At 33.0% G+C, this 24400-nt stretch overlaps 2 protein-coding genes, 1 long non-coding RNA gene and 2 other non-coding genes across 5 annotated transcripts; 1 reads left to right on the top strand and 4 right to left on the bottom strand.

The window, feature by feature from the left end:
• Positions 1 to 1955: 1955 nt before the first annotated feature.
• On the bottom strand, positions 1956 to 4302 carry LOC109158220. The gene is made up of 3 exons (XR_002050334.1): positions 3916 to 4302; positions 3641 to 3733; positions 1956 to 2224 (listed from the first exon to the last, which is right to left on the bottom strand). It is a non-coding gene; the product is annotated as an uncharacterized LOC109158220 (long non-coding RNA).
• Positions 4303 to 11254: 6952 nt separating this feature from the next.
• Positions 11255 to 14039, top strand: LOC109158218 (probable pectate lyase P18). The gene is made up of 3 exons (XM_019306105.1): positions 11255 to 12155; positions 12910 to 13048; positions 13697 to 14039. Exons 1-3 carry the CDS (start codon positions 11290 to 11292, stop codon positions 13919 to 13921), a joined length of 1230 nt encoding a protein of 409 aa, XP_019161650.1. The 5' UTR covers positions 11255 to 11289; the 3' UTR covers positions 13922 to 14039.
• Positions 14040 to 15595: 1556 nt separating this feature from the next.
• Positions 15596 to 15668, bottom strand: TRNAK-UUU. Its single transcript has one exon. It is a non-coding gene; the product is annotated as a tRNA-Lys (tRNA).
• Positions 15669 to 15940: 272 nt separating this feature from the next.
• On the bottom strand, positions 15941 to 16013 carry TRNAK-CUU. Its single transcript has one exon. It is a non-coding gene; the product is annotated as a tRNA-Lys (tRNA).
• Positions 16014 to 20449: 4436 nt separating this feature from the next.
• On the bottom strand, positions 20450 to 23035 carry LOC109158219. Its single transcript, XM_019306106.1, has 2 exons — positions 22415 to 23035; positions 20450 to 20934 (listed from the first exon to the last, which is right to left on the bottom strand). The coding sequence occupies exons 1-2, from the start codon at positions 22961 to 22963 to the stop codon at positions 20611 to 20613; spliced, it is 873 nt and encodes a 290-aa protein (XP_019161651.1). The 5' UTR covers positions 22964 to 23035; the 3' UTR covers positions 20450 to 20610.
• Between the last annotated feature and the right edge of the window lie 1365 nt (positions 23036 to 24400).

The following is a 24400-nucleotide window of genomic DNA, read 5'->3' as shown; positions in this document are numbered from 1 at the left end:
AAGGACTCCTCCACCGCCAACCTCCATATTCAAAAATAAACAAATATTTAAAAGAATCAGAAAAATGTTCTTGATGTGTTACGTTAATTGTTGCCGACTATTAGATTATAAATTGTAGGTACACATTTTAATTTGCATTAGCTTATAAGTTACTTATAACCTATGGCCCCTATGGGTTAGTATGATTATATAATACACACAAGCAAAATTTTGATCACATTCATGGGTGGATCTACAATGAGAACAGTTGTTAGTTTGTCACCCCTCATCGCTCCCCACCCCCTTACATATATGTATATGTATATATACACATATATCAGTAAAATATGTATAAAATTAATATTTATGTACAAATTATTAAGGATTTGAGTGGTTTAGTTGGTTGTAACTTTGAATATGACATGTAACATGAAATGTTGGTTTGATCTCACTAGTAGCATTTCAAAGTGTTTTAAAATTTCACCATACCCAAGTATAATTTTAATTCCGCCCCTAACTATCCTTAGTCTATCATAAATATTATATTATAATTTATAATATATTTTGTATTTGAACCATATTATAGATGTTTGATATTTTGTCATTGACATTTCTAAAGTCATTTAAACTATGCCGGCCTCCACTAACATAATTTCAGGATCCACCTCTGAATCACACTTTCTTTCAAGATGCCCATTTTTTTTTATATTTTTATGTCTGAATGCACATTTAACAGAATAAAAACATATGAAAAACCTGTGTGGCTAATTTGAATTAGGGAAAATTTAACCCAAAACTCTATAACATAATCCATATATACAAAAATTGATCCTCCATTATTATTGTGATGTTAGTAGCCTACATTCTAAAAACATAGATATATGGTAAGTAAATTAATTGGTTAGTATTTCCTAATAATGGATAACATTGGATGAAAATTCTGACATTCTAATATTGTTGGCCAATGGTTATGACCGTTTTGCATGCATTAGACGGAAGTTCCCAACCAACTGTTAGATGAAATTTTGAAATAGTGGGTGTAAGCATTGGAATTTTAAGTTGTGGGCTGATTTGTGTGTTGTTGGGTCTTGATGGATAATCGGTTATCAAATTAATTATTTTAATTGGGTTAATTGGACTAATATTTATTTAATTGGGTTGATTAAATGGTCCAATAAATATTTAATGGCAAATTTTACTATGGACCATGGTTTAAAACGGTATCGTTTCTTTAAGTAAAAAGAAACGACATCCGTTCCGCGTAATTAATTAATTCTGTATGTTTAACATATTCAGTTTCATTTTATATATATACATTGTAGTTTATTTCAACACAACTAAAGTTTCATTTTGTTTCAACTACAGTTTTATTTGACATTATACATACAGTAGTCTTATTACAGTGATACCTGTTATTGAATTTTATTTTATACACAATGTAGTCTTATTACAACACCACTAAATTATAATTCTAGTAGACATAAAATACCACAAAGAAAAATTGGGAAGAAGGAATTAGGAAGGGAAAGAATTGTAATTCTGTGAGAAAAGAATAAGGTGGAATAAAGTGAATTCAAATTACATTGTTTGGTAGGATGAATAGAATTATTATGAATGACAATGAAAGAAATGATATAAAGACTAAAATGCCCTTGTGGTGTAATAATAATAATAATAATAATCTATCATTATAATAAAGCACTAAGTTTCTTCTGAAAAAATTCTCCCGCCCACACAAAACTACGCCGTTTTGAGAGTGAAGATAATTGCTGCGTATTTAATACTGTTTACATTGGGTTGCATCTTTCTAGGAGGCTTAGCCGAATTAAATTTTGGTTTGCAGAATAGAGTTTCATTACATTGTAATACCAATGCAAGTAATAGCCGGCTCATTAAATGTCCTATTCTATTCCCAAGCAACATACATTGATAAACTAACCTAAAATAATCTAATTCAAATACCATCATGTCCTATATTATTACAAATCAGAATCAGAATTTAATTTAAATTTAAATTTAAATTTAATAAAGGCTAAATATAATGAAGACAAGAGTGCTGAAACAGTATGATGGTTTTCATACTCCCAATACAGATTGTTGTCTTTCCATTCTTCAATAACAGACATTAATGACTTGAAACTCTATATAAACCTTCTTTGCTAGAGAAACTGAACGGCCAGATTAAATAGAAACTATTCTCTGCATCATTTGTGAATACCTTTCAACATGCCTTCTTAGTATGTATCTGTAAAAGAAATAAGACCTCATAACACTATGAGAGCAATAAGAGTAAGGGTATATATGAAGTCCCGGAGGTTAGAGGTAGTGAAACAAGCAAGAGTTTAGAAATTCTATTCCATGATGCTGGGGTAAATCTGTTTTTTTTTTTCTGATGCAACTGATTCTTATGTAACCTGCTTATTTTTTTTCCTACTATGTGTTTAATGAAACATCTATGTTCCTGTATTTTTAGGGAGACTACATCCATGGAAATATTTTTAAAGTCTCTTATTTGGTTTTATTTGCACATCTGATTTTTATATTGTATATTTAAAGACTCTAAAGTCTCCTTTTGATATCCCCCGGAACTGTAGACACTGATTGACATGTCTATGATATTCAAGGTTGGATTTAAGAAAGACCAACCAAGGGGTACTACCTCTGCTTTTACTGTGATGAGGCTGTTAAGAGATGAACTATTAGTTGAGACTTACTGTTCTAGCCTGAAGGAACACCAAGACAAGGACTTGATTTCTAAAATGATAGAAGAGGATGAGGAAGATGATGAAGACTCTGAACAGGTAATCTAATCCCTATTGTCAATATGATTGAACCTTTTGTACTATTAATTTAAAGTCTAAACTACAGTTTCATGGTCAGGATTTATCTCAAGCTGATGAAGTGAACTGTTAGCCCTAGATGCATGTGAAACCAAAAGTGTAGATGTCTGAAAATTCATTTGTAAAAATATATTTTTGTTTCAAGAATTAAGAATGGTAGACCAATAAAAGAAGCATATTCCATTGGGAGTCTCACATCATACTGGGATAGTTGAGAGTATGGTCCTTCACATATAAAATGTATAGGTCAATGCCACAAATGCTTTCACTCTTTATCTCTTTCAGATGTAAAGAATAGCAAAGATGTCATTTAATACGCATTTACAAGACACCAAAAGAAGCACAGAGTCAATAGCACCAAGATATGAGGTAAACCAATACATGGTTCAATGCATGAAACTTCTTATGCCAAAGAACCAAATGTCCAGCTTTCAATCAGAGGAATAAGTAGAAGTATATAAGTCCATGTTAAGACAGTGTTTATCTAATTTAGAGTAGATTTGATGAAAAATATTTGGATTGAGAGTGAAACATCTTATAAACCTTTGAGCTATATTTGGAGGGAGTATTATTTTAAAAAAGGTTGGCTCAGGCAGTTTTTGCTTGATTCCAAAACCAGTTATACCATCAAGTAGAAAATCAACAGGAGAGAAGTTCATACTAAGCTGGATATGATATGTACCAAAACATAATTTTTTGACCTAAGTCACAAAAAAGTGAAAAATAAAAACAAAGCAAAAAATGACCTTCAGTCTATAAATAGCTTCATCCAAACTAAAAATGGAATTCAAATGCAGGAATTTGATTAAATGTGTTCTTACAGTTAGTTTACTGAAGCCTTCAATTCCTTTCAAACTCTGAAGTTTGTTCTGGGCTACTGATAAGCACTTCAAGTCCCCGCATGACTTCAATCTCTAAAATTCATTTCAACAATAAATAAATAAATAAATTAAAAGAAAAATTGAAGTTATAGTACTCTCAATGGAAGGCAGGTTTTTGAAGCATACAAATGACAACAAATGTTGAATGCGGGAACTCAATGGAAGGCAGGTTGTTGAAGCATACAAATGACAACATATTTGAATGTTAATATTACCTGATCATGTGTTCTTTTATTCAGTTCTTGAATGCCTCTTAGAATGATAGTTTTGTTAATATTCCTGCTCTGTAATAAAATAAATGACTTCAATTTAACTAATTATTTTCAGTTGCATGTTGAATTATAATATTATTTATGAGCATAAACTATCTGAGAGCATAATAAATATTTTCAAATCCTAAATCCTTCATAAATATTTACCTAAATACAGGAAAACTTCAGAGAAAGTTTTAAAAATTTTCCTCTAAATTTTTTAGTAAAACCGTAATTAAAATACACGAATAAACCAACAATAATTTCTTAATCTAACGAACACAAAAACATTTGGACAAATCTATAACTAAATTAAGAGTAAATCAACTGAAAGCAATTGAAGGAATAAGTTAACTTATCTCAGTTGGGGTTTTCGACAGACGGTGCGATCATTGTCAAACTTTAATTTTATGAACTGATGATGATCGGTACTCCAAAATGACAGAACTGAACTTTTAATCCACAGAAATTACGAACAATGAAGTACAAAACCTAGGGTTCATGTTCAGAGACTAAATCGGATTTCGCATTGCTATTATGTCTCTGAAATACAACATTTAGTTGATCTAAGAAGCAAAACATAAACAATAATTGTAGGATTTAGTGTTGATGGCAGATTGGGGGACCGAGATAGAGAGAATCGTGAGTGGGGCGAGAGTGAGAGAGAATGAGAATGTGAATCGTCTGGGTTGTTGGGTATTGGTTTGGGCTGAATGAAATTGGATTGCATTAAAATATTGGGCCTAAACCAATACCCAACATTTATTATGCTCCTATATATTATACATATCATATTATAAGTTGATTAAAACTCATGATCTTATTGCTACAATTGATGATAACACATCCTTATTAATAATACGTAGTGGTGACACTCATCTTGACTATCTTCATAATCGATTGGCTCCAACTCTGGATGTGGTAGATAGCATCAACGATTATATGAATGATAAGAATACTGCTAAGGGTAAGATGTATTTGAGTTGTGATTCGGGTTGTAAATATGATGCAACTGGAGACATGCTATCTGATTTTGCACACCCAGAGTTCTTAATTGCTTTACGTTGTTATGGAGTCCTGAATGATGCTTTGACTATAAAAATTGGCTCACCTGTCATATTATTGAGAAATATTGATCACTCATTAGGACTATGTAATGGTACAAGGCTAATTGTTATAAGGTTTGATCATGTGTTGGAAGCTCAAATTATGTGTGGAACGAATGTAGGAATAAAGGTTTTAATTCCTAAAATGTCATTAACAACTTCTGATTCAAGATTGCCTTTCAAATTTCAAAGAAACAATTTCCTTTGATGATATCACATGCCATGACATTTGCCTAATTTATGAAAATACTAAACAATGATAAATAAAATCTTTAAAGTTATAGCACCGCATGCATATATCTAGACATTAGCTATTAATTTGAACAATTATTTGCACAAATTCAAGAAATGATATCATTAAAATATATAAATGATAAATCATATCTTTAAGTGCACTATATAATATTTGATGTTCTAATTTGAATAATTATATATAAATTCTTATATTCTTAACAAATTCATTTCGTGCATCGCACGGGTGCAAATACTAGTAATAATAATAATAATAATAATAATAATAATAATAATAATAATGTCAATTTCCCATTTCCCCCTTTTCCTTCTTCCATTGAATTAGAATTCATGAGTAGGGGTATGAATTTCAATTCAATGAGTAGAGGGAATTGCAATTCCCTCGCTCCAATCAAACAATGTAGTTTTCTTTTCTATTGAATTGCATTGGAATAGAATTCCAATTATGAGTTCACTCTCTCTGATTTTTCTTTCTTTCTTTTTATTTTATTTTAAAGAAGAATAGTTTACATTAAACTTTGTCGATAGGGAAGCAAAGTGTTTGATTCTTTTTTTAGTGTAGCTTGATCTGATGGAGTCAAGGATATATCTGTTTTTACTTTTAAAGTGGGACCACTTTGTTTGGAGAGTGAAATTAAACTTTGTACCATTTGTCAATTATTTTGACTAATTTTTAGGGAGCAACCTTGCATATAATAAATAGAGTTAATTTTATTTTTGGCCATAAATTTATAGGTGACAATCTATTTTTAGTCCCTTTTAATTAGAATGTCCTCATTTGATTATAGTATTATTATGACATGATCATTTCTAGTCCCCGTCAACAAAATTGAATATCATTAAATACAAAGACATTTCAATCTTTTTTATACAAAGTAAGTTGATTCACTATATTTTTTTATGTTTATTTTTTTTAAAAAAATCATAGTTGAAGACCGAAATGTCTGTGTATTTAATAATATTTAAACTGTTTTGTTGATAATAGACTAAAAATGATCATGCCACAATAATACTAGGACCAAAAGTGGATGTTCTGATAAAAATAGATTTAAAGTGGACTGTCATCTATAAATCTATAATAAAAAATAGAATTAACTCTAATAAATAAATACCGTGCTCTTTTTATTTTATTTTATTATACATAGGTGATCTAGTATTGACCAAATGTGTGCTAATTGATTCCTTTAACTCGTTATTTGTTCCCTTTTAGCTCGTACTGCTTCCTGGCGAAACGGATTATCGTATGGAAATCGAGAGAGACAAAGTGCAGGAAAAAAGAAAGAGAAAAAGTGTAATTGCAGAAATTTTTATTCGAACATCAACTTACGGGGATGTATTCTATCATGACTTTTGTAGAGTTTTAAAAACATTTAAAATGATTTAGATTTTAATAAACTTTGATGGAATTTCTTCGAGTCGTTCAAAACATTATAAGAGTCTATAAAAATCTATATAAAAAACATTCATAGACTTTTATCAACTTTTTATTTTAAAAAGTCTACAAAAAGTCATTGAAATTCTAAATTGAATACATCCTTACATACTTTCAATGATTTTGATTCTTATCATTTACAATTTTCTTACAAAACATTTATAATATATCATAAAATGAGAAAATTTCAATTTTGGTCCACTGACTATTGGGGTTGTGTTAATTGCAACACTTGACTTTCAAAAATAGTAATTAAGTACCTTGACTATGCAATTTTTATCAATATTGGTCACACCGGCCAAATTACCGGCCAAATGTGACCGAAAAATTTAAAATTAACAATTAATCTTAAATAGGAGGGGCAAAATCGTCATTTCATGTTACTTTCTTCTTCTTCCATTCCTTGCACCGCAACGCCGTCTCCGTCGGCAATGCCAATTATTGATGTCCACCAAACATGACCTGCTCTGCCTCTTCCCTGGCGGCCTGCATAGACGGCCACGGGGGGAGATAGTGCATAGCCTCCGGGACATAAGTCTCGTCCCCGAGGCCAGAACGCTCTAAGATCTTACGCTGAAACTCGAGGCTGGACTCACCGAAGTCCCCGGTGAGCCTGGAGTGATCCATAAACCGCTGATACGGAGCCTTGAGGGTATCGAGAGGGCGGTAACAGGCGTAATCAACCAAATAAACCGGCCGCGGCCGGGTCATGATATAAACGGTGTATCCAAAGACGAGAACGGCGGAGCAAATAATCACAGAAACGAGATTGTACTGCAAATGAAGCCACAGCTGGCGAATATCATCGGGATTCATTTGAGAAGCCTCGATTATGAAGCCTCGGGATTCATAGCAAATAAAAACGGCGTCGCCCACCGCCGGAGATTATGAAGCCTCGACGGAGACGGCGTTGCCGGTGCAAGGAAGGGAAGAAGAAGAAAGTAACATGAAATGACGATTTTGCCCCTCCCATTTAAGATTAATTGTTAATTTTAAATTTTCCGGTCACATTTGGCCGGTAATTTGGCCGATGTGACCAAAATTGATAAAAATTGCATAGTCAAGGTACTTAATTAATATTTTTGAAAGTCAAGTGTTGCAATTAACACAACCCCAATAGTCAATGGACCAAAATTGAAATTTTTCTCATCATAAAATTCTTCTTATTATATAGTTCTTCACCCACATCAACATTCTCAACATTATTATTTTTATTCATAGTATGCTAAGACTTATATGCTAATTACTTATATATTATTATTAATAAACATCAAAAAAAAAAAAAACTATTTCATTTGGAATTCATTACAATATTGAACAATAAAATTTATAATAAAAGATTTGATCAAATAAAATATTTAAAAATATAATTACAAGTTGCATAAAATAAAAAAAATAAAAATCTAATATTAATAATATATATATAAAATTATACTTGATATATTGCTATAAAATAAAAATAATTTTATTGAATTTAGATAGGTTTATAGAGTTTAAATAGGGAGAAAAAATAGAGTGTAAATACTGAGAGAAAACATTCAAAGTTGTTAGAAAGAAAATTTGAAATCTTGAGGTTGATGGTTGGATTTCAACTATTTGTATTTGAGAATGAAAAGTCTACAAAAGTCTTAAAATTAAAAAGTCTACAAAAGTTTATAACTTTTTGAATACCACGTGACTTTTAAAGACTCTTTAAAAGTCTTAACCGAATACCACACGACTTTTAAAGACTCTTTAAAAATCTTGATTAAATACCGCCTGACTGCTAAAGACTCTCTAAAAGTTTGAATTGAATACCTCCAAACTTTTAAAGTTCATAAAAGTCTTTAAAACTCTATGAAAGTCATGATTGAATACACCCCCTTAATATAATACAAGTGATATATATAATTACAATTATAACAGAGAGCAATATTAGAGACATAAACATGACCCTTACACAATAATATCCACGATAAATATTACTTATAACAAAATGAACACATTATACTCTTAAGAAGCATTATTCGTGTTGATTATCCTAATCTCATTGAAAAACAAAAATATGACCTCCTTTTTAAAACCAATTAACGCAATTCATATTAGCATTCAATAAAATCCATAGTGGAAGCCGTCTCAGCAAAATTAGTCAGATTGTTCACTTAGTATTCAATAATCACACAATTCTAATTTCTATGTTTAATTCTTATTGAGAGCGTGTGACTTATTAACTTTTTTAGTTTGAGAATGTCAAATATTGATAACTTAAATTAGTTTACCTCCTACCAGGACTATGTGGTCCAATGGTACCCGGATTGGACTTCCATTTGGAAGGTTGTGAGTTCGAGCCTCAATAGAGGTGTTATTAGCTCTTTGTGTTTCAGTAGGTTGAGAAAGTATATAAACAGATATTACAATGTAATAAAGCTAGTAGCATTCAAAAAAAATTAGTTTACCTCCTTGTAGTTTTTCTCCGAATAAGGAATAGTTTACTAATATTAACTTTCTCTCGTCACAAAAAAAACAAAAAACAAAAAAAAAAAAAACCCAAAAAAAAAACCAAAAGAAAAGAAGAAAGACATAATAAAAGGAAAAAATGCAATATTATTGAACGTACATTACTTCCATAATAAATTTAGAGTGCCATGCTACACCTACCCCCTTCCCTCCACCTCTTCTCAGTTCATTGTAACTGAATGCCAACTTCTTTGTACTTTAGGAAACTAGCCATTAAATTAATTAGTCACCCCAAAAATGTGGGTATAATATGCATCGTCAAGAGCAGAGTAAAAAATATTGTTAACTGTTTAATTAGATGATCTTCAAGTATTTCTAAATTAAATTAAATACGAGAATACACAATAAAAACTTCTAAATTACATTGATTAAATAATTTATAAAAAATAAACTTTTTTTTTTAAATATTTTTCATAATTAAACTGCATAACATATTTCGTATAAATTAATTAATCAATTAAAATAATTATAACACATTATAAATTTCATAAGTTAACACATGGTATAAATATTAGTAAATTGTTTAATTAGGAATAAATTTTTTTAAAATGATATTAATCACAAATTAGTCTACATTATAAATCTATCAATTCATATGAAACATGCCAAAAAAATTACAAAGCCACAAATCACAAATAAAAAAAATACAATTAGAAATTAGAAATAAATATCACAAATCACAAATTTTATATTAATAATGGATCAAATGCGAAGGATTGTTTAGGTAAAAAATAGGGTTTAATTTCATCTATTGATCTAGTCCAAATCAAGGGTCCAGGATGAATACAATTAAAAAAAAAAAAAACACGGTGGCATTATGGTAATTTTTTGCAAGTTCATATTCTTTTGGGGGTGCATTTTTTTTTCCTTCTTCCAAGTTCCAATGCACATTTTTCCTTCTTCGAGTGCATATTTTTGTCTCTTCTAGAGCACAGTTTCTCCATTCGAGTGCACATTGTTGTGCTTTAATTTGTAGTGCACAATTTTGGGTTAGACCACATAATAGCATGTTTAGTTGCAGGGAATTAGAATTTCACTCCAACATAATTCTGAATTGAAAGCAAACAAATTTCTTCGTTTAGTTGTAGAGAATTGCAATTTTCTCATTTTCTCGGAATTAATTAGAATCTCATATTCCCCCCCCCCCCCCCCCCCCCCCCCCCTAGTATTTTCAATTCCGAGCTTTTTGGGAATAAAAAAATATAGTTTTGAGACAAAATTATCCTTCTCTTTTCTAACCTAAAATTGATGTGTTTTGTTTGCTTGCTATATTAAGTATAAACATTTTATTCTTTATATTACTTATATTCATCCCTTTCAAGTATCATTGATACCAAACACTAGAATTGAAATTCCTAATAATTCTATTATATTTCTGCAAACAAAAGAATTTAAATTTCTAAGTTATTATTCCACACTATCCCTCTCATCAAATTGAAATTACTTTCCCCTTAATTCTTTCTTCGAGTTTGAGTGATTCACATAATTAACGAACCGAGTAAAGTTCAAATATTTTAATACTTAATAGATACATCATTCCAAAAAGCTGAACACCAACCCTAAAGGCACCCCACACCCCAACCTGACAGAGCATTTGGGAGGATGTAAATCATGGTAACTCAACTGAACATGAACCACAGAGGTTAGACCGGTGCTTACTGCGCACAAGGAACCCCTCACTTTGATAGATACATCGATCATGAGAGACATGGGTGATGGGCGTTTGTTTTCTTCATTTCTATATATATAGTAATTTTTATTTTTATTTTTATCGCCGTCATTACAGTATCAATTAACTCTAATTTCAACGGATAGAGAGAGAGAAAAAAAATGTTGGGTCTTGGATAGACTAGACAATAGGTTCGGTTTTTCAACTATATACCAAGTGGGAATCCATGCAATTTAATTCAAAAGTTATTAGCAAAGTGAACCCCACGCCTAGTTTAATCACGCCATTTATCCCGGCCTCACTCACTTTATAACCCCCCTACATTCTGCTCTTAATTACCTACGCTACAAGCTGATAAGTTCGGTGCCGCCACAAAATTAAAAATGGCAAATCTTCACTTAGCTCTTCTTATTCTTCTACTCCCATTATTATTCCTCATCGTTTCTTCCACGCCGGATCATCATCAAGACCCTGATGTTATCGTACAAGACGTAAACCGGAGAATCAATAATGCGTCTTTGGCTAGGAGGGGTTTGGGTTACTTGTCTTGCGCAACCGGAAACCCCATCGACGATTGCTGGCGGTGCGATGCCAACTGGGAGAAAAACCGCCAGCGCCTCGCCGACTGCGCTATCGGGTTCGGCAAGGACGCTCTGGGCGGCAAGAATGGCCGGATTTACGTGGTCACGGACTCCGGCGACGATGACCCCGTGAACCCAAAGCCCGGGACGCTAAGACACGCGGTGATCCAAGACGAGCCGTTGTGGATAACGTTCCAGCGCGATATGGTTATCCAGCTGAAGCAAGAGCTGGTGATGAACTCGTACAAGACAATTGATGGGCGGGGCGCCAGTGTCCACATCGCCGGCGGGCCGTGTATTACGATTCATTACGCTAGTAATATTATTATTCATGGGGTTCATATCCATGATTGTAAGCCGGGGGGGAATGGGGACATTAGGGACTCGCCGGAGCATTCTGGGTGGTGGGATGGGTCCGACGGCGATGGGATTTCTATCTTCCAAGGGAAGCATATTTGGGTGGACCATTGCTCGCTCTCGAATTGCCATGATGGGCTTGTGGATGCCATTCATGGATCCACCGCCATTACCATTTCCAATAACTACTTCACTCATCATGACAAAGTTATGCTCTTGGGTCATAGTGATGCCTTTACTATGGACAAGAACATGCAGGTCACCGTTGCCTTTAATCATTTTGGCGAGGGGCTGGTCCAAAGAATGCCTAGGTAAGTAAACGTAACTAAATTATTGTCGAAAGTAGGCACATTGCTTATTCGTGTCCACATTTGGCCCTATAGTCTGCTGCGCCGGCCACTAAGTTATCAGGTTCAGTCCACATTTGGCCTTATAGTCTGTTGAGCCGATCACTAAGTTATCAGGTTCAGTCCACATTTGGCCCTATAGTCTGTTGAGCCGACCACTAAGTTATCAGGTTCAGTTCGCATTTAGCCCTATAGTCTGCTAAGCCGGCCACTAAGTTATCGTTCAGGTGTGAGAACCTTTTGAGGTTAGGATTCAGCCTTTAATTGGACAGATCCCTTATTTGCATCCACATTTAGTCCTGCAGTTTGGTGAGCCGGCCACTAAGTTATCAGGCCGTGGTGTGGAGATTCTTGATGTTGAGGATTCAACTTTTAATTTTGGAGAGTGAACTAAATTGCATGCCTTCTATTCTACTCCACATTACCCTAATTAATTCCGTACATTAATTTTGGTAAAGAGTTCTATAAAGTCAAATAACATATTTATTGGTTTGACAAAAAATAACTTACTTTTAAGTGAAAGGTCACATCAAAAGTAAACAATTTATTTAATTTTGGAGGCTGTATTATTATAACTTAATTTATTTTTAGAAAACTCAATCATTCTGAGTGACTAGAAAAATCCGTAACTATTACTAAAAAATATACATTAAAAATGTCTATCTGCATTATTGTGATTTTACTGTGAATCTCATTATAACTATACTACTGAATGCAGGTGCCGGCATGGGTATTTCCACGTTGTGAACAACGACTATACTCACTGGGAATTGTATGCCATTGGCGGCAGTGCATCCCCTACCATAAATAGCCAAGGCAACAGGTTTCTTGCATCAAATGATAGATTTCGAAAAGAGGTATGTACCGAATCCTAATCATTTGGTGTTAAACTTAACCCTTCATTGATTCTTGCACAACAATTCACTACCTTAAGATTAAAAGTTTATTGTCACTAGATTAGAAGCTATAGTTAGTAGTGGAGGCGGACACAACCCAACTTTATTTCTTTATAGTGTCACATTTTTAAAAGATCACATTTTTCAGAAATAGGGTGTTAAACTTGACCTGAATATGGTTACAAATTAAACCCAGTGGAAGTTAGAACCGGACAAATGTGAAAAGATCAGATAGAATAGAAAGAAGTCATGAAAGAGAGATAAGATTTAGAAAGCCATATATGACGCGGAGTGATTGAAGGAAGGAATGATAATGACTGCTGTAAACAGTGACCAGATGGAAGTTTCGTCTAATAATGTTTAGCAAAGGCTAAGTCTATCATTCTTTCTGAACTTCACCCTTGTGACCAGTTGAGTTGCCTATGCAGGCAAGACCAAATCTATCATTGGATATATGACTAGAAAATTGTTAGGCGAAACTGGTAAAAGACTTAAAAGGTCTAGTTCAGAACAACATTCAGCATCTCGAAAATGTGTTGCTGGAAAAAAAGTTACATATTCGCTACTGGCTATATATAAGGGCTTATAAATCCTATTAATAATATGCAGGTGACAAAGCACGAGGATGCAGCAGAAAGCGAATGGAAAAGGTGGAACTGGCGATCAGAAGGGGACTTGATGTTAAACGGTGCGTATTTCCGGCAGTCGGGTGCAGGGGCTTCCGCCTCAACCTACGCCAAGGCTTCCAGCTTAAGCGCCAGGCCATCGTCTCTCGTGGCTTCTCTCACCACTGCCGCTGGTGCACTTAGCTGCAAGAAAGGATCCCACTGCTAATATAAATATATCTATGCATTATCACATGTAGTCTTTCCAAGCAGGGATATGATCTATCGGAGTTTATTTACACTTTTACCAACTTCAATTTGCCACTATGTATTTTGCTGTTTTCTCACCTGATCGATGATTAATTTTGTTTGTCGATCAAGTATCGGAAACGTGACATTAATGCATGGACCGGGACAAACTTTTGGCAATTCAAGGACAAAATATTAATACTAAATTACACTCAATTTCTATTTCTACTTCTTTGTTTCTTCAAATTTTGCATATAATCAACTACCAGCTAATAATTTGATTATAATTATCAATTTAATGGTAAAGGCATTTAGAGTAGCTTGGTGGCAGAGAATTGCCTGTATATTATCCAAGAGATTAAGGGATTGAACCCTAACTTCTAATTTTTACCATTAAATAATAATAATAATCAAATTATTATATGCCACCTCACAAAATCTTACATATTAATGTCATTGCCATGTGGATAGACTTAACTGGGAAAATAAATGGTGTTAAGTATGGTCCTCAATTGTTCTGTTAAGTACATGGATTAAATTGAACAAATTTTAAGTATATGGACTAAATTGAATAAAACACTATAGTACAAGGATCTAGCATATACTTTGACCGTTTATCACCCGTGTGTAGGTGTTATATGATGATGGTGCATCATATGTTTTCTCATATTAAGTTATGAACATGTCATAAAAAACACCTCCACTCAAGTTCAAGTAGCTCCTTTAATCCTTTTATTGAAGGTAGCTCCTTTAATCCTTTATTACAAGTAACAAATGAGTTTTAATTTACTCCGTATCAAATTAGCGCGCTCACAACTATTGTGGACCTGAAGAAAGTTTACTCTCTCCTCTGCACTTCAATGTACCACTACATGCATGCTTTTTCCACCTTAAGATACACTTTCGGTGCAGGCTTAAAAAAGTTTCACAATGGTGTTTATTCTCCATTCCCATACAAGTTTTGAATAAAATTTTTGGGCAGGTAATTCAACTTTTAATCACTCGATTATAGTAATATTTTAAAGAAAAATATGAATCCATTGAGTTCACAATTTTACAAAAATAACAAAATTTAGCCTCCACATGCATTATAATCTTTGTCAAATTTAGGGTCATTTGGAAAGCAGTAAAATAACTTTTGGGAAATGTTTTATGAAAAATGAGTCATTTTTCAGAAAATATTTTTCTTTTCAGTGTTTGGATGCACAGTAAAAAACTATCTTTATGTGTTTGGTTCATTGTTTGAAAAATGAGTATAATTGTTTTATTTATAATATAAAAATATTTATAATAATATTAAAAATAATATTATTTATTAAAAATTAGAAAAAAACAAAACAAAACAAAAAGGAAACTTCATTAGTTTCCGGCGAAAACCACATATCTCTGGTATGGCTTGTTTTTAGTGGCCGGAAATTTGGCACGACCGAAAGTTTGGCATTATGGTTTCCGTCTGACCAGAGTGCCAAAAGTTCATGCCGAAGATGAAGAAGGCTGTGTTGAGGACTAAGCTGAAGGTCGTGTACTCGAAAAATGACTTCCCCCAAAAAATGGTGAAGTTGTTATGTATTCGTGGTGTGTGTGTCAGACGTGTAAAGTTGGCCTTCCGTGCAAGATGTCTTCTCCGAAACATTACTTAGTAGGTTTGATTTTTTGCCCACCGTGGGGCTCGAACCCACGACCACAAGGTTAAAAGCCTTGCGCTCTACCAACTGAGCTAGACGAGCTTATACATAATTTTTGTACGACTACACATGGCATGGTTGGTTAGTTCATAGATAACTAAAACATATAAAAATATTTTTCATATTATTCTAGATTTAGTGGGAGTAGAGAATATTGCTTTTAAGGAATGAAAATCTAAAATAACATATTTTCTAAAAAGAAAAAAATTGTGGTTGTTGGGCATATATATATATCATGTGTGTGTCAGACGTGTAAAGTTGACCTTCCGTGCAAGATGTCTTCTCCGAAACATTACTTAGTAGGCTTGATTTTTTGCCCACTGTGGGGCTCAAACCCACGACCACAAGGTTAAGAGCCTTGCGCTCTACCAACTGAGCTAGACGGGCTTATACATAATTTTTGTACGACTACACATGGCATGGTTGGTTAGTTCATAGATAACTAAAACATATAAAAATATTTTTCATATTATTCTAGATTTAGTGGGAGTAGAGAATATTGCTTTTAAGGAATGAAAATCTAAAATAACATATTTTCTAAAAAGATAAAATTGTGGTTGTTGGGCATATATATATATATATATATATATATATATATATATATATATATATATATATATATATATATAATAAATTAAACATAAATGTGTAGTCCAACTATCAGTTTATACTTTTAATTAGTTGAGATTGAGCACATATTTCAATTTGTATCAGAATCAGCTCAACCTTGCAAAAATAATCGGTTCGCACATGTGAAGGAGCGTGATGGAGTGCATGTTGCATTGTGAAGGTAAAAGAGTAATGATACATTAGTACATTCTTTTAAACACATAAATCCCGGCTAATTAACCTTGCAAAAATAATCAGTTCGCACATATGAAGGAGCGTGATGGAGTGCATGTTGCATTATGGCTAAAGTAAAAGAGTAATGCTACATTAGTACATTCTTTTAAAGACATAAATCCCGGCCGTAATATTCACTCGTTCATTTTGAATCCCCAACCTCAAATTATGGAAGTCAGCTGAACCACAGACTAGACCTTTGCTAACCGCGCACACAGAGCCCTTTTCACTTTGAGAGGTTGCCCCTATACTGCCGCTAGTGAGATTCAATCTCTGGTTATTCTTCTCAAATTTCACCCCTATGACCAACTAAGTTGTCCATGCAGGTTTTTTTTTTCTTTTATTGATTATATTGTTAGGTAACTTTTTTTAATAACTCATGATTGAGTTGACCAATTCAGATATAGAAAAAAAAATTTAAAACTTGATAATGTCATATTAATGAGTGATTATTAGGTAGTGAATTTAATATGGAATAATATAGCATGTTTTAGAGATAAATTTTGGATTAATCGTTAATTAACAATTAAACAAAAGAGTTACGCAAAAAGGTAAATCCTATTGGAAATATAGAATCACGCTAAAAACTTGTGCGAGACCAAGATCCGAGAGACGGGTTGGGTCAAAATGGAATATATAATACTAATACTTGTAAATGTAATACTAAATCAAGAATAAAATGGTTATTACTTATATGAAAAATTTTAATATTTTTGAAAAAAAATATAATACTTTCATTTTTTTTATTAAAATATTATATTTTCCTTTACAAGTGCAACATTACATATAAAGGAAAATTTAATACTTTTAAATGAAAAAAAATACTTTTATATCAAATTATAAAAGTATAATATTTGTGCTCAAACGTATGATGTTTTACCTTATAAATAAAAAATATTTTATTTATGATTTAATATTATATTTACTAGTATACGTATTATATTTGCCTATTGACTCAACCAGTCTCACGAATCATAGCAAGTGTGACCCTGAAATCAGATATGTAAATTAGTATCGCATGTTATAGATTTCCGTCAATCATGGAATTTATTAGCAAAGGTAATTTGAAGAGGGTAACCAAAACAATTTAACGCGCAAATGGTGCCGTCAATTCCACTATGAAAGTACGAATTTTAAGCACCTTAGAAAGTCGTTAATTATCGAGAAATTATAATTGTTTGAAATTATATTCTCCATGTGTGACATGCAATCATCGTTTCTACAAAAAAAAAAAAAAAAAAAAAAAAAAAAAAAAAAAAAAACACGACCAGAGACCACTCTCATTTAATATGACATTGAAATATTCGGAAGAAGAAAATCAATTACCATTTTCATGTCTATACTTTTTTTTTCTTCGTGAATAGATAATGTCTGAAGGTTGAATCCCCAACCCGACAGAGTATTTGAAAGTGTGTAAATTACGGTGATTCAATGGCTCAGCAGACAGGATCAGTGCGCACAAGAAATCTACTCACTTTGAACATAATCACCACACTGCCGTTGCTGAGGTTCGAACCTTGGTCTCTTGTCCAAAATACTGTCTACTGAACCAATGAACTAAACCCGTGCGGACATAATAGGCGAATTCTCTTATGAAAGATCGGTGAGACGGTTAGATTTTGTATAAGTATTATATTTTTCCCTCATATATAAGTACTAGCATTTTGTACGCGCGATGCGCGTAAATTCATTCTCAATATTAAAATATTAATAAATACAAATAATTAAAAAATTATAATTTGAATTATATATACACAAATAATATATGTATTTTGTACACACACATATATATAACTTATTATTAATAGAAATTTAATTAAAATATAATTAAGTATTAAATTAATTATATAATAATTTTAATAAAATGATAATTAAAAATATGAAAAAGATATGATAAATATAGGTCTATGGTAATAATAATGTGTTATCAATTTTAGAATTAAAAACTAACGGTGTTATAACGGTGTAAGAGTAGTTTTGTCTAATAACATTAAAATGTACAACATTTAAAGTAAAATGTACACATTTATTTGCATACAAAAAGAACGACATAAATTAAGGATATAACATTGATTGAGACTTATTATGTTTTTAGATTACAATTTTTTCATAATTATATTTTGATTTAAAAGTATTACATTTTTCATAAAAATTATCACATTTTTTTTCATAAATATTACACTTTATCTCATAAATAACAACCAGTCAATTTATCCCTGATTAGTATTACACTTTTTAGAGTAATTGTTTAACCCGACCCCTAAAATTACATTCTGATTTAAAAGTATTATATTTTTCCTCAAAAATATTATACTTTCTCATATAAGTAACAAACAATTTATTCATGATTAGTATTACATTTTCTAACATAAGTATTACATTTTCCTTGACCTAACTCATCTCACGCATAAGGATCCGTGAAACGGGCTCACATTAGACTTATTTTTTTTTAATATTTCTTTTTTTTTTTTGTTGTAAAAAGATTCCACTGTCAGTCATAGTGACTAATCCCTCGCTGAATTTTATGCACTAAGGGTGGACACAGTGACTATTATTTTTATTAAAACTTAGGAAATTAGTACACTTATTATAATTAATTATTTCTTCCATCCACACAAAAATTTCACATTTAACTAAACCCACAAATTTAAGATAATATATTTAATACATAAATACATTGGCTAAATAATATTTTTTAAACCCATAATAAATGCATTGTGAATTTAATAGTACTATGCATTTAATTTATTATTTAAAAGATATTTTGGTCAAATAAACCAACTAGAATATTGGTAACATCTGCCTCGTATAATATAAGGAGAAAAATTAGAAATTTGCCCCTAGAGTGTTGTTCCACGCTTAACTTGAAGTTACGATTAAAGACGACAATGTGGAGGTCTGAATTTCACTGAAAGCATGAATGAAAAATTACCCTTTGTGCGCACATGATGAAGACAAAGGTTTGACAAGTGAATTGATTGCGCAACTTACGATTTACCTCTACAGTGGTTCTAGGAGCGGAGTCTTGTGGGCTTAAGATTAGTCCGCTGAAGTTGGAATCACCTAAGTATAAAAAAAAAAAAATTAAAAAAAAAAAAAGGAATTTGAACTTCCATGTTTATACTGTATTTTGAACTTTATTATTATTATTATTATTATTATTATTATTATTATTATTATTATTATTATTATTATTATTATTATTATTATTAATTACCTATTTGACGGATTAATCACTCTAGTTGGGAGTTAGTCAAAGGAGTTGATATGTCGAAGAAGAGAGAAATAGGGATCAAGAATAGAGAGATTTGACCAAGAAAATAGGGATGAGAAATGAGAGCAATTACAACAAGTGTTAGGAGAAATATGTTATATTTAAAATTATTCAAGGATCAAGACAACAACAAACTCACTTTTGATTCAATTTATTACTACAAATTATCTCTCTTCCTTTCCTCTTTGGAGATGGCAAAGATATACTTATATACATGCACTCCATGTTATATAGTGAAGATTTGGCTTAGCTTAACCCATAAAAGGGCCTATGGTTTTTAATTTACTGTTAAAATTACCACGTAAAATCATGTGTTCCGTTATGTTAGAAATTATTGTAAAAATAACTTTTTGAGAATGCTAAGAATTATGTATAAATCCCCATGTTATGTAATTTAATTTTATTTAGAAATTTATAAATGCTAAAGTAGGACTTAGTAATGTTAGGCTAGCAAATCTACAAACAACAAAGTTAAAAAGCATAAGAACTCACTTCATAAGACCTTATATTAGAAGATCATCATCATAAACTCAATTGAGATTATTGTAGCAAAAGAGCTGATGAAAAATGTAATAGTATCGCTTTAAATAATCTTAGAAGAGTTGATTTCCAGAAAAGTATATAAATCGGTAAAGTTTCACAAATCATCAGACCCTAAAAGAGGCAGAGCTAGAGAAAGATAAATTAGTAGGGCTTAACACATTAGTTGGAAGATATGGATCTTTAGTAGACCAATTTCCAAGTATTTGATTCTCATTCTGATTCTTATTCTCATGTGCGAACTAAACACACTCCTAGCTAGTTTTCTTACATAGGAATGGAATCTATAACTAACAAAAAATGTTCTTCTATGATAGGAACATCGATCTATTCATATAATGGCTTGAAGTTTCTGTAAGCTACAACTGCATTAAAAGGATCATTTGATCTTGCTGAGAAAAGTTTGAGCATCCAATTAAATGGGGATTCATTAACGCTCCTATCTTTGTTCTGTGGAGCTGGAAAGTTGCGGATAACCTCAGGTTGGGTGTAGCCTTCCACGCATTGGAAGTATTGCACCACCAGCTGCACCCTGCTGTATGCCGTTCCATCCCTCCAAGCACCAATGGCTTTTTCATAAAAAAGTCTATTACTGAAGCTCACTATAAACATCCCTCCTGGTTTTAGTATCCTAAAAACTTCAGCAAACACCTGAAAAATGGATACCAATGTGACTAAATCATCATCTATCGCACATACATACATGAATTCTTACTCCAATGAGATGGATGTTGTTGGACGGAGGCCCGTGATTGGTCAAGTCCAACACCACCAGGCCGGTGGTTAAAGGGTTACTGCAATTGTTATATAATGGACTAGGGTCCATCTTATATTGAAGAACCTAATCCAAAAATTATGTATTTGCAGTTGACATATATTATATGTCTGTAGTAGTGTTGTAAAAATGACTGTCTAGGCGACCCTAGGCGGTTTTTAGTCGGCTAACCGACTAACTAGCCAACTAGGCACCCTACGTGCCGACTCGGTCGAGTTGAGCGCCTAACTCGACCGAGTCAATGCCTAACTCGACCGAGTCAATGCCTAACTCGGTCGAGTTGGTGCTCAACTCGGCCTTGTGGTTTTTTTGCCTACTCGACTACTCCTCTTCTATATTTCTCCAGCCATGATTCAACTAATCATCTAACATATGCAGTTGACTATAACACTCCTAGCCCTGAGTGGGAAAAGTGGGAACGATATACTCGGATTACTGGGCCGCCTAGGTGCCCTGGGCACCTGATTAGCGCCTAGCGCCTTCTGCAACATTTGTCAGTAGTTAACATATTCTTTACCTGCCGTCAACAGTTTATGTGTTTGTAGTTACGTGTCTATAGTTTACATGTTATGTGGCACATAAACAATTAGTTGCATGTACAGTATATGTCAATGACATAACCTGAAAACCATTTTGAACCAAGGTCCACAATACAAAGTAGACCCTAGTCTATTTTATAGATACTTAAAGGGTCAATTAAGTTCAACACCATCATGTGATTATTGGACGAAGATATGAAGGGTCAATCAAGTCCAGCTAGAGTCCAGTACCCACCTCTTGATAATATGACCGTATATAGAAATAAAATTGTTGTCTCTTCTCTGCTATGGGTTATAATTTTAATTAGGTGTAATATAATGATAAACATGTCAAGCCTGGACACATGTACATGGCTTGATTTTGGCACAATAGTAAGTGCTTGTTAAATGTATATGCTAGAATCTAGACTGTGTTTATCTTAACCTTTTCAGGCTGCGCAAGGTATTGAACTAAGGTCCACAATCCAAGATAGACCCTAATCCATTTTATAGATGCTTGAAGGGTCAATTAAGTCCAGCACCACCATGTGGTTATTGGACGAAAATTTGAAAGGTCAAGTCCAGCTAGCATACCAGGTGGCCAATAGATTATTGGACAAAAGCTTGAATAACTAAGTCCAGTACCGTACCTCTTGATAATACGCCAGCAATATATTATATATAAATAAAATTGTTGTCTCCACTCTGCTGTCCGTTATAACTTTAGGTGTAATGATAAGTGTGTCAAACCTGACACATGTACGTGGCTTGATTTTGGCATAATGGTAAACGCCTCTTAGATGTATATGCTAGATTGTGTTATCATATCTTTAATTACCTTTTCGGGCTGCTGAAGGTATTGAACGCTGACAGTGCACAAGACGGCATCAAAGCTGCAATCCTGGAATTCAAGGTTTTGATCCTGGTTTAAGTCCTTGACGAAGAAATAGTGGAGGCGGGGGTTTCTGGCAAGCTCCTGGGCGTTGAGCCCGTGCCCTACAACCCTCTTATACTTCACCTCTTGGGGCAAATGACTCACCCATGAGCTCATCAGATCAAGAATCTCCCACTCCGCTCTCAAGCGTTGCCTATACAGATTGGTCAACGTGGATATGAAATTGTCGTCAACGTGGGTGACGAATCGAGGGTACGCGTAGAATTCTGGGTCCGGCAAAGGGTTCAGCTTCGTCCTGCCTTCCTGGCTCAGAACCAATCGTTTGATTTTGCCTGCCGTTGATGATGAGTGTTGTGTTTCTTTTTTGCCGCCATTAGTACAGGAGATCAGAATCCTAGGATGATTCAGATGTCTGGTTGGAAGAGGATAATAAGATTTTAAATTTGTTTCAGAAGCTGAGAATTGAAGTGCCATGGCTACTACTACTAGCATCGTGTATGTGCTACTCTCAGAGCTATTTTAGTCTACTCGGATAGATCATAGATGGATGTCCTCCACACATTTTGTAAGAGGATAATAAGATTTTAAATTTGTTTCTCGAAAGCATACGAGTTTGACACCTTCGGATTTGGTATTAATTATCAAATGAAGTCGGATTTGCACTAAAATTAAGCTATTGATATTTTGATTTTAATACGATATATAACAAAATAGAGTTAATACCCAAAATCGTCCTCGACTATAGTGGTTTTTCTCAATTTCGTCCTAAATGACTTTGGTGACCTAATATCGTCCCAGACTTTTGTGTTTCGCTCAATTTAGTCCCAGACTTTTGTGTTTTTGCTCAATTTAATCCCTCATTTGTTATTATGTCTATTTGGTGTTAAATAAATAGACAATTCAGTAATTTTAATATTGACATCTCTTTACTCATAGACATGTGAACTGCGAAATCCCTTTTTTATTTACGAATTACTCCCAGAATTACTCCTAAAATTGCGGATATAAAATTTGATTTGCAGGTCCGAGAGTAATTCTGGGTGTAATTCGTACAAGAAAGAGGAATTTCGCACTTCACAAGTTGAAAGTAAAGAGAGATCAATATTGACATTACTGAATTGTCCCTTAATTTAACACCAATTTGACAGAATAACAAATGGAGGACTAAATTGAGCGAAACACAAAAGTCTGGGACGATATTAGGTCACCAAAGTCGTTTAGGACGAAATTGAGAAAAACCACTATAGTCGAGGACGATTTTGGGTATTAACTCTAACAAAATATAAGACTTCAATCAATTTTGAGCTCATTTCGTAAACTTTCAACGTATGAGTTTCCAAAAGCATATGAGTCTGACACCTTCGAATATGGGACTAAATAAGCCGGATTAGCAACAAAATTGAGCTATGGACATTTCAATACAATATAGAATAAAATAGGTGACTTTGATAAAATTTGAATCCACTCCTCAAATTTTCAATGTCAGCGATTCTCGAAGAGCATACGAGTTGACACACCTTTAAGGGGTCGTTTGGTTCACGGAATGTCAGATTACCTTAGGGAATGTTAGATTGCTGGGAATATTAGATTACTGGAATGTTAGATTCCTGTGTTTGGTTAAAATTGGGGTATGCAATATAATCATGTTTGGTTTAAGGTTATCTTTTATACACACTATAATATCCTTAAGATAACCAAGGTTATCTTACATTACCTAAGATTTTGAAGGGAATCACATTCCCTTCAAAATCCTATGTGGAGGGAATATGACATTCCTTGGGAATGTCAGATTCCTTAAGATAATATGAACCAAACACCGGAATGTGAGCTTTGGAATGTCACATTCCCTTGGTTATGTTATATAACCTGAACCAAACGCCCCCTAAATATAGTACCAAATTAAGTATAGCTGTCAAAACCAAAGCATAC

This window comes from Ipomoea nil, unplaced genomic scaffold, assembly GCF_001879475.1.
Source record: "Ipomoea nil cultivar Tokyo-kokei standard unplaced genomic scaffold, Asagao_1.1 scaffold2805, whole genome shotgun sequence".
Classification (NCBI taxonomy): domain Eukaryota; kingdom Viridiplantae; phylum Streptophyta; class Magnoliopsida; order Solanales; family Convolvulaceae; genus Ipomoea; species Ipomoea nil.
The sequence above is the reverse complement of the archived record's forward strand: the minus strand, read 5'-3'. Positions and strand labels throughout refer to the sequence as shown.

Excerpts from the sequence above, each read along its gene's own strand:
- LOC109158219 (XM_019306106.1), bottom strand. The coding sequence starts at position 22,963 with ATGCTAGTAGTAGTAGCCATGGCACTTCAATTCTCAGCTTCTGAAACA. Across the intron at positions 20,935-22,414 it reads ACCTTCAGCAGCCCGAAAAG|GTGTTTGCTGAAGTTTTTAG; the intron begins GTAATTAAAGAT and ends TCCATTTTTCAG.
- LOC109158218 (XM_019306105.1), top strand. The coding sequence starts at position 11,290 with ATGGCAAATCTTCACTTAGCTCTTCTTATTCTTCTACTCCCATTATTA. Across the intron at positions 12,156-12,909 it reads CTGGTCCAAAGAATGCCTAG|GTGCCGGCATGGGTATTTCC; the intron begins GTAAGTAAACGT and ends TACTGAATGCAG. Across the intron at positions 13,049-13,696 it reads ATGATAGATTTCGAAAAGAG|GTGACAAAGCACGAGGATGC; the intron begins GTATGTACCGAA and ends AATAATATGCAG.